The sequence below is a fragment of the Zea mays genome, chromosome 6 (genome assembly GCF_902167145.1).
Source record: "Zea mays cultivar B73 chromosome 6, Zm-B73-REFERENCE-NAM-5.0, whole genome shotgun sequence".
Classification (NCBI taxonomy): Eukaryota; Viridiplantae; Streptophyta; class Magnoliopsida; order Poales; family Poaceae; genus Zea; species Zea mays.
In genome coordinates, this window is record NC_050101.1 from 156681235 (window position 1) to 156691702 (window position 10468).

The 10468-nt window shown below is 47.5% G+C and overlaps 1 protein-coding gene across 3 annotated transcripts; it reads right to left on the bottom strand.

The window, feature by feature from the left end:
- Positions 1-2699: 2699 nt before the first annotated feature.
- On the bottom strand, positions 2700-5049 carry LOC100383537 (Leucine-rich repeat (LRR) family protein). Of its 3 annotated transcripts, none has more exons than XM_008649901.4 (2): positions 4440-5049; positions 2700-4352 (listed from the first exon to the last, which is right to left on the bottom strand). In XM_008649901.4, the coding sequence occupies exon 2, from the start codon at positions 4301-4303 to the stop codon at positions 3098-3100; it is 1206 nt and encodes a 401-aa protein (XP_008648123.1). In that variant the 5' UTR covers positions 4304-4352; positions 4440-5049; the 3' UTR covers positions 2700-3097. The 3 variants fall into 3 exon arrangements, with proteins under 3 accessions (XP_008648123.1, XP_008648122.1, NP_001169656.1); XM_008649900.3 differs by having other exon boundaries at positions 2700-4358; NM_001176185.1 differs by having other exon boundaries at positions 2767-4970.
- Between the last annotated feature and the right edge of the window lie 5419 nt (positions 5050-10468).

The window sequence follows — 10468 nt, forward strand, 5'->3', positions numbered from 1 at the left end:
GAGTTTGGTGCGACTCTAATGTGTGATTACATAGGCATAATGAAGCCATTAGAGATTGGATGGAAAGAGGAAGATCCAATGCACCTCCAACATTGGATGAAGACTCACCTATCAGTGACACTCCTCTTCCTAGCATGCTTTTTACATCGCTTGTACGTGAACAAGGAGGCACAGAGGAAGTGCAAGAATGGGCCGATGAAACAATTGGTGACACCCACCTTGGTAAGCGGAAGACAAGACTTGGTCCATCAGATAGGAAAGGAAAAAGGGTCAAAATCACCGATCAAATCGAAGAGGAAGACGAGGATGAAGACAGTGATGATAACACAACCGACCCTAGTGCTGGTGATGATGGCAGCCATGGTGATGCTGGATTATATGGTGGAGGGAGTGGTGCAGGAGGGAGTGGTATGGGAGGGAGTGGTGCAGGAGATTGGAGGTCCACTGGAGGAAGTCGGTTCACCCATTCCACACAAGATTCTTACCATGATGCACCTCATTCACAGCGGGAGACAATAAGTGGTCGACGTCGTTCGGTTTCATTTCCTGTCCAAGATGGAATCCGTAGCTCAAGTAGCTCTGGTTCTTCTAACTATCCGACTGGACAAGACCCAGGCTATAACCCTTATGCATGGCAATGGCAACCGAGTCAAGGAACCTATGGACCCCCTCCACCATCAGGCGAAGCACCACCATCGATCATGTATGGGTATGGAAACTATGGACCTCCACCACCACCATATTCAAATTTATCAAATATGTATCCACCATGACCACAATATGGGTATGGACAAGTTCCTGCTGCACCGGTATGTTCTTTTGCTTTGTGGATAAGTATTTATTTGTCGTTCTTGTTTCCTCACTAATGTATCTCATATCTTTTGTATAGGCCTATCACTATCAGTATGACGGATTGGATCAATATCACGACCCTTCCAACATGCCTGAGTACTATCACTATGACTCGAGCTGAACATGTGAGTATTGTGAAATAAGTCGACCTATGTGTCGTTGCCTCGTTGGAGAGGTGTAAAAGAACTTGTATTTGAGTATTGCGAAGTTCGCTGGATGTTTATTGCATGAGAACTAGAGTTTGTGGTTGCATATGTATGTTGTATGTTATTTTGATGAACTCATGTTGTGTGGATCAATTAATATTTACTGTACAATGTGAATTGAGCAAACTACAAATAAACCCTGCCAAAATTTTCATTTTTTCTGCTAAAAACGGTAAAAACCAGTTTATTTCACGATTAACCGCCGGTTTCTACCGGTTTTTCGCCGGTTTTTCGCCGATAAACCAATTCAAATTCAAACTGATTTGGTTTGGCCAAACCGGTCGGTTTTTACCGGTTTCTACCGGTTTACCGGCGGTAAACCGTTACCGGTGGGGGGCGGTTTTTACCTCCCCACCGGTTTTGTAAACCGTGCCCATGACGAGACAGTTAAGATATGCGTTTAATGTGTATGTTATTGAGATATTTAAAAGAGTATTTGTAAAATAAAATTATGGAGCCAGTCTCTTCATGAATAGACATATCTAATTCATAACTCAAATAACAATAAATGTCTTATTTTCCACTATACGAATTTGTCTGTTCTTTCGATCTGATATTGTACAAGCGTATTTATTTCTGTATTTATTAATAGATTATATTTATAAACACTATGTTATATAATAGAGCTCTTAGTTGTCTTTTGACTTTTGTGCTTAAAAATCGTTTTAGTATCTCTCCACTATACATAACCTTATGGCATGTACAATGGTGATTAATATAGAGACTCTTAATGTGTTTAAGGGTGCTATTTACAAAAAAAAAAAATCGTAGAACCATTTCTTCGTAAAGAGACGCATCTGGCTCATAAACCAAATAGTAACAGACGTCTCATCTTCTATTATACGAATTCGTCGTTTGTTCTATCGATCTGATATGTACAAGCGCATTTACTTTTGTAGTTATTAATAGACTGTATTTCTAAACACTACATTGTATAATATAGTTTTTTAGTTATCTCTTGTACTTGAAGAACTGTTTTGGTGTCTCTTTACTATAGATGCCCTTATGCCACCAGACAGTACTGTATCGTCCTGTACGATTGCTTGTAAATGCAGCCGGGCGGGCGAGAGCAGCGTGCTTACGTGGGAATTGGGGTCGAATTAGGGCTGTGATTTGGAAGCCATGAATCACACAGAATCGTACTGTACGGCTCGAGAGGTAGTGTGTTTGTACTACTACTGTCGTCTGTCGATGGTTTCGAGCCTCTAGGATTATCTCTAGCCTTCCCGATGACAACGCTCAGGTGGTAAAAATCAGAGAAAGGTGGACTGAAATTGTAGTCACTGAACTGCGGAAGGGCGATCCTAGGGAAATGCTCGGCCTCGAGTGCACAGGCAGCACAGTAGTGGGCAGGTGGCTGAGAACCATAATCCATTAAACGGAAGTTCCTGAACCCCAAATGATTGAAAGAACCTGTGATGTGAAGTAGCAATTCCATAGGAGCGAGCAATTGGGTGATCGCGTATCAGATTGCCAAGCCAGATCTGTTAGAATGATTGCACATACTGGACTACTATCTACTACTATCCTATCGCTAATTCGCGAGGAGCACCGGGGCCTTCTCTACCCCACGAACCATCATCCAATGGTCCCGCCGCGGATAAGAATAGACCACAGCACGACACCACCGGAGCAACATCCTTGCGAACAAAATCAAGCACAGTGCATGCTTGGTCATATATTGAATTGATCAGCGACATGATTCGATAAATAATAACTTCACTGCCTCTTACTAACACCATCCATCATCAGATGCAAACAGCGTCATCATGCGGCAGTGCGATAGAAGCTCCGGGAGGGAGTACTGCTCACTATACAGCACAGAGATACACAAACGCACATACACCAACTAAACAAAAACACACACCTGTAAATCCGGATTATTAAGGCACTTACTTGCCTGTAACTATACCCAAATCAATCAAAGAATCAGTGACCTTCAGTTCTGCTTTCCCGCTATTCCCAACCGGTGATCGGAGGCGATCCGGCATTGGCACTGGCGTTGCTGAGACACGATCAAGCTCACCCCGACATCAGGCTCAGCCCCTCCACTCCGGGCACTGGTCCGCCGGCCGCGTGTTCTGCGACCCGGCCTTGATCGGGCACGGCGCGTACACCGGCGGCACCATGCAGTTGTACATCAGGCAGAGCGAGACGGTGGAGGGGAGCGACGATGACGGCGATATCGCGATGCCCGTCAGGAAGTTGTGCTGCAGGTACAGCACCTGCAGGCCGCCGGAGCCCACCAGCTCCTGCACCAGCCGCGCGGGGACCTCGCCGGTGAACCGGTTGTTGTTCAGGTACAGCTGCCCGACGCCCGCCAGCAGCGGCGAGAGCTGGCCCCAGAACCTGTTGTAGCTCAGGTCCACCACCGGGATCGTCACGTCGCTCGACGGCTGCACCGGCCCAGAGAAGAAGTTGCGCTGCAACTGCAGTACGGACAGCGGCAGCGAGAGCACCGACGCCGGGATCGGGCCCTCCAGCTGGTTCATGCTGAGGTCGAGGAAGTTGAGCCCGTGCAGCCCGGGCAGCACCTGGTCGACCGTACCGGTGAGCTTGTTCGCGGACAGCGACAGGTACTGCAGCCCGGCCGGCAGGGTGGGCACGCCGCCGGAGAGCGCGTTGTGCTTGAGATCCAGCCGCAGGAGCGGGGACGAGTCCGGGAACGATGGGACGCCGCCGGTAAGCTGGTTGTGGCAGAGGATGAGGTTGGTGATCGACGGCAGCGCGGCGATGGACGGCGGGATGGTGCCGGAGATCTGGTTGAAGCTGGCGTCGAGCGTCCGCAGGTTGGACAGCGCGCTGAAGCCGTCCGGTATCTGGCCGGAGAGGAGGTTCTTGCTGACGGCCAGGAAGCGGAGGTTCGAGCACGACGCCAGCGACGCCGGGAGCTCCCCCTCGACGCGCCCGGGCACGAGCGAGAGCTCGGTGAGCGCGGACAGCCGGCCCAGCGCTGGGTCCAGCCTCCCCGTCAGCCCCGGAGACCCCGCCCGCGGGTCGCCAAGCGCGAGCGCCACCACCCGGTCCCCGTCGCAGAACACACCGGGGAACCCGCACGGGTCGGCGGTGAAGTCCCACCCGTCGAAGAACGCGGACCCGGGCATGTCGTCCAGCGACCGCCGCACCGCCTGCAGCGCGAGGAAGTCGACCGGGTCGAGGATCCCCGCCACCGGCCGCGGCGCCACCGCCACGGCCGCTAAGATGACGCACGCCACGACGGCGCCGAGCCGCGCGGCCACTGCCATTGCCGCTCCTCTGCTTTCGCGCGCGCGACGGCTCGGCACTCTGTCACCTCTGCAGCTGGAAAAGGAAGGAACGGATCAAAGGCACCGACCAGCTGTGTCGCGGCGCCAAGACAAGCGCGAGCGGCGGCGTGGGAACCTTTAAGCTTGTCGTGCGCTCTCTTTAAAGGCGCACGGCGTGGGGTGGCGCGGCGAGAGGGTGCTGGGCGTTGGCGAGCTGCCTGCCTTTGTACGTGGCTGCCCCCGTGAGGGGAGAGATCGATGGCCTTGACGACAGGAGTCAGCTGAGGTCTCGTACGCCCCTCTCGCCTAGCTCTCTCGTGGAGGCGGAGGCGGAGGCGGAGGCGGCGCGTGAGCGCCTTTAATGGAGGTGGTGGTGGGTGGTGGCTTCCTCCCTCGCGCCGCGCTGCTCTCCGCACTCCAGTACCCGCAACCGCAACACTTCGCCGAGAAGCCAAGAGAGAAACAGTTATGAATGCGTAGCTGGGCTCCCGCGGCCGGGCGGCGCGATGGCGGCAATGATGGTGGCCTGGTGACTTGAGGACGGGTCGGACGGAGGGGGAGAAGACGTGGTGGTGGGCGCAATCAATTCCGCTTCGCGTTGAGGTCGCCTACGCTTTGGTTGCTCTGCTCGCTCTCACTCTCTGGTCTCTACTCCGCCGCGAGCTCGACCACTACGGCATCACTATCACGCTACTCCCCTCCTCCAGTCCTTCCATTGGCTTCGTTCTGTTTTTCTGATGGGCTTCCGAATTCTTTAGTGGCTTCGGGCTCGGATTCATGCTGCGTGGCAGGCTCGGAGGCGCAAACGGCTTTCCGAGCCTGAGGCTCGGGTGGGGCCGAGGCACCTGGGTCTGACTATGACAGGTGGGGTTGGCAGTTGACGGCCACCAAACCGACCAGCTCAGGGGAGGTCAGGGCGAGCCTTTCTGGCACAAGAAACCAAGAAGCGGTAGGCGATGCTTGCGTATTTCGATCCGGCCGTGGTCACGATGCGCGTGGGCCTGGACTCCGCCGGACCCACCATCCATTGCCGGGCGCCGATGGGCTCGTGGATCTACCCCTGTGGCGGTGGGGTTTTGCGACGGGAACGGAGCACAACGCGGGCGTAACGGGCCGGTCATCGAGCCCGGCCCCATTGCACCTCTGGCGCCTCTGCCGTTCTGTTCGCCAAGCTGGCGTCCGGGCCTCCGGGGCTAGAAGACATCTCGGCATGGGCTATCTATGGCCTACGGAGATTTTGTCGTGTGAGCCCACCTCCAACAACCCCCACCCTAAATGCAATGTACTTTAGACTTTATTTAATACTCTTGGATCTATTCTATACATACACCTATATAATCTACCACTTTTAACTTTCCAAAATCCATCCAAACAAATCACCCCACACCAATACCTCCCAAATCCACCAAACGAATTGCACACATATATAACGCACTCTCAAAACTAACGATTCAAATCGTTGGATAACCCTACTCTCACTTAATCAAATCCTCAAATCCAATGGCTAATATTATTTGGATATATTTGCTTCCTCATTCTTCACACACAAGAACCTCCCGCCTCTCCCCCTTACTCGCGCCGCAGTCGTCGTCGGCCTCTAGACTAGTTCACCTTAACCTACATGTATTGATGTCGATTGGGTGGGTGTAAATTAGTTCAAGTTTCACTCCAATCCACCTGAATATATGTGGGTTAATGTGAATACGAGGGTATCCAAACATGGACTTAAGGGGAGTTGTTGCTCCAACGGTTCTCCCCATTACACACCCCATGTGGGGGAAAGAGGAAACCCCCTACATAGGGGGGCTCTAATCTCCCTCTATACATTAACTACATCATTTCTTTGCAATGTTAATCCTTTTAAAGCTATATACCGTGATAACAATGTGTATTATGGTAGTACAAATACTCTTTGAATTTTTAAACTTCAAAAAATGATAAAAATATGAAATAACTTAGTTATAGTGTATATGGGGAGCTGGATAGAGAGAATTGTTGGGGACGTCCAAAATGTACATGGAGTATTTTTTAAGTGTAGTAAAATATAATAGAAAGTACATATAAGAGGAGAAATATGGTAAGAATGGTTGGAGATGGTCTGATACTCTAAAGGGAATCGATGAAGCGCCGGAATATATATACGATAGGATTCGGACACGCTTAGGTACAATATGGTTAGGCCACACTCAAAGGTTGAGGCCATGGTCCAATGTAAGGCCTGTTTGGTAACGAGGTTTATTTACAGTTTCAACATGATACTAGGATATTTGAGAATGCTATAGTATTCTGGACTAAAATGTGTTTGATTGAACTTTATAAAATATTGTTTTGGATACTCCGTATAGCAAAAACCGCGGGCATGTATAGAAGCAAATGATTTTTCTAGTTTCTAGGTAATGCCATAATTTATAGTAATATCACATTATTTTATGCCATGAGGTGTTTAGTTGCAATCCTAAAAACTAAGTTTTCAAAACCATGGTATTATAGATACCACGATATTTTTGGACTATTTAAATGTTCACTCAAATCCAAAGTTTTTATGGTATAACTAGCTTTTGCCTAAATACCATGGTTTACCATGTTGTATCCAACAATATTATAAAACTACGATATTCTTGAAGTTGGATAAAACTACAGTATTATCATGATAATTGCAAAGTATAGTATCATAAAACTATGGTTTAAGAAACATTGTTACCAAACAGACCTTACATTATTTTTTTATTATTGATATTGTAGTTTAGACCAAAATTTTCTAAACCATGGTATTCTCAAAGACTAAAACCATAGTATCCAAAAAAAATAGTAGCAAATAGGGCCTAAGGTTGGGTTGGTTGTGATCCTTTCCGCATGTATTGACTATTAGATCAGCTATCGATTCAACTACTGATCCTACTATTGTTCGTCGCCAGTCTACAATCATCTCAGTGTCATATCAAATTTTCTTTTATAGACTTTTAGTAAAAATAAAACTAGATATTTTAAAATTTAATTCATTTGAGAACATAATTAATCAAATAAAATATACATAATTTATAAAAACAAATAAAATATAAAAAAACTTTAAAGAATAAAAAATAATTTATAAAAATTATCGATACACCGTTACTCTTCATCAACTTTCTCTTCCACCTGTTCATTATCTTCTTTGCCATCTAATTTAAAATGTTTTGTCAATTTTAAGGCTAACTTTTGGACCTTTTTCGTGTCTTCTTCTATATTTGACGGTAGAGGAATCTAACAACTTGTTGAATTGCTCAAATAATTTAAATTGAGTCATCCTCTAGCTAGCCTTGTAGAGCTTGTTCAACATCCTCTTCTCCCTGACAGGGGGACTCACTGCTACTTTAATGCTGGCATGTTTCCCTTGTGTTGAGCTCTTGCCCTATCGTGACCAATAGGGTATGTGAGAGCACCTAGAGGGGGAGCGAATAGGTGATCCTGTAAAACTTAAACTTTAATGCCACAAAACTTGATTAGGAGTTAGCACAATTAAGCCAAGTGGCTAGAGAGAAGAGCTTGCACAACACGACAACCACAAGGAGATCAACACAGAGAGACACAGTGGTTTATTCCGTGGTTCGGCCAAGTTCAACACTTGCCTAGTCCACGTTGTGGCGTCCCAACGGACGAGGGTTGCAATCAACCCCTCTCAAGCGGTCCAACGACCCACTTGAATACCACGGTGTTTTGCTTTGCTTTACTATATCCCGTTTGCGAAGAATCTCCACAACTTGGAGCCTCTCGCCCTTACACTTTGAAGTTCACGAAGAAGCACAGAGTAAGGGAAGGATGAGCAACACACACAAGACATGAAATCAGAGTACCAACACGCACACAAATCGCAACAAGAGCTCACAACACAACTCAGCGAGTTCACAACTCAAATGGAGCTCTAATTGCTATCGCAAAGAATCAAATGCGCGGAATCGAAGTCTTGGTGCTTAGGAATGCTTAGAGAATGCTTGGTTTTCTCCTCCATGTGCCTAGGGGTCCCTTTTATAGCCCCAAGGCAGCTAGGAGCCGTTGAGTGCATTCCAGGAAGGCATTTCTTGCCTTCTGTCGCCTAGCGCACCGGACAGTCTGGTGCGCCACCGGACAGTCCGGTGCCCCCTTCCGACCGTTGGCTCGGCCACGTGTCTTGCGCGGATCGCGCGGCCGACCGTTGGCCCGACCGACCGTTGGCTCACCGGACAGTCCGGTGCACACCGGACAGTCCGGTGAATTTTAGTTGTACGTCGTTAATCATTTCCCGAGAGCAGCTAGTTCGCCTGAGCCAGCCTGGCGCACCGCCACCGGACAGTCCGGTGCACCCAGACAGAGCTGACTTTGGCCGAACTAAGCCATCTTTAATTTCAACTTTATTTTTCTTGTTTCCAGCACTTAGACACAATACATTAGTCTCTAAAACAATGTACTAAGTCTGAGAAACATACCTTTATACTTGATTTGTACTTTGTCCACCATTTGACACTTAGGCACTTGTGTTAGACACTAAATCACCAAAATACTTAGAAATGGCCCAAGGGCACATTTCCCTTTCAATCTCCCCCTTTTTGGTGATTTATGCCAACACAACATAAAGCAAGTTGAACAAGTGCAAAATCAATTCAAATAAGAACTCAAAATTGTTTTGATTCAAATTTGACATATATGGATCATTCTTTGCCACCACTTGGTTTGTTTTTGCAAATCAAACTCAATTTCCTATCTCTAAGTCAAACACACATGTTGAAACATAAAGAGAGTTATTACACGAGAAATTGATCAAGGATTTCAAAAAACTCCCCCTTTTTCCCATAATTAAGCCTTCTCCCCACAAGAGACCAACTTTTGATAAAACGAGACAACAAAGAGTATTTTGACAAACAAACACTCTAACTCTACTTTTTCAAAAATTCTCAAGTGGTAGCTGATCCATTTCTTGCTTTGGCCTTATTTTCTCCCCCTTTGGCATCAAGCACCAAAACGGGATCAATTTTGGCCCCCTTAACCCCATTGCCTCACCAAAATCTTCAACTAAGAGTAAAAAGGCAATAAGAGTACAAAGATGAACTTGGAAAAAGTTACTCTTTCATCGGAGTGCAGTGGAAGTCTTGCATGGTCCAAGTCCACCTTTTCCCTTTCAATTCACCTTTGAGACTAAATCAAGCAAACTCAAGCACATGGTTAGTCCCAAAGAGTCAAGTTGTAGCACATCTCCCCCTAAATTTGTGCATCACGTGCAAAGGACTTGTGAGGTCCGGGGAGCGCTTGTACAACTTGAGCACCATAAAGAAACAACAAAATGCTTAAGGAACATGATCAAGGCATAAACACATGTATGCTACAAATCAATCCAAGTTCCGTGAATCTAAGACATTTAGCTCACTACGCAACTTGCAAAAGGTCTGCTCATCTAAAGGCTTGGTAAAGATATCGGCTAGCTGGTTCTCGGAGCTAACATGAAACACTGCGAATCCCCCTTTTGCTGGTGGTCTCTCAAAAAGTGATGCCGGATGTCAATGTGCTTTGTGCGGCTGTGTTCAACAGGATTATCCGCTATGCGGATAGCACTCTCATTATCACATAGGAGTGGGACTTTGCTCAGATTGTAGCCAAAGTCCCTGAGGGTTTGCCTCATCCAAAATAGTTGCGCGCAACACTGTCCTGCGGCAACGTACTCGGCCTCAGCGGTGGATAGGGCAACAAAAGTTTGTTTCTTAGAACTCCATGACATCAGGGACCTTCCTAAGAATTGGCACGTCCCCGATGTACTCTTCCTATCGACCTTACATCCAGCATAGTCGGAGTCTGAATATCCAATCAAGTCAAAGGTAGACCCCTTTGGATACCAGATCCCGAAGCAAGGCGTAGCGACTAAATATCTAAGAATTCGCTTCACCGCCACTAAGTGACATTCCCTTGGATCGGATTGAAATCTAGCACACATGCATACGCTAAGCATAATATCCGGTCTACTAGCACATAAATAAAGTAAAGACCCTATCATAGACCGATATGCCTTTTGATCAACGGACTTACCTCCTTTGTTGAGGTCGGTGTGTCCGTTGGTTCCCATTGGAGTCTTTGCGGGCTTGGCGTCCGTCATCCCAAAACGCTTGATCAAGTCTTGCGTGTACTTCGTTTGGGAGATGAAGGTCCCATCCTTGAGTTGCCTCA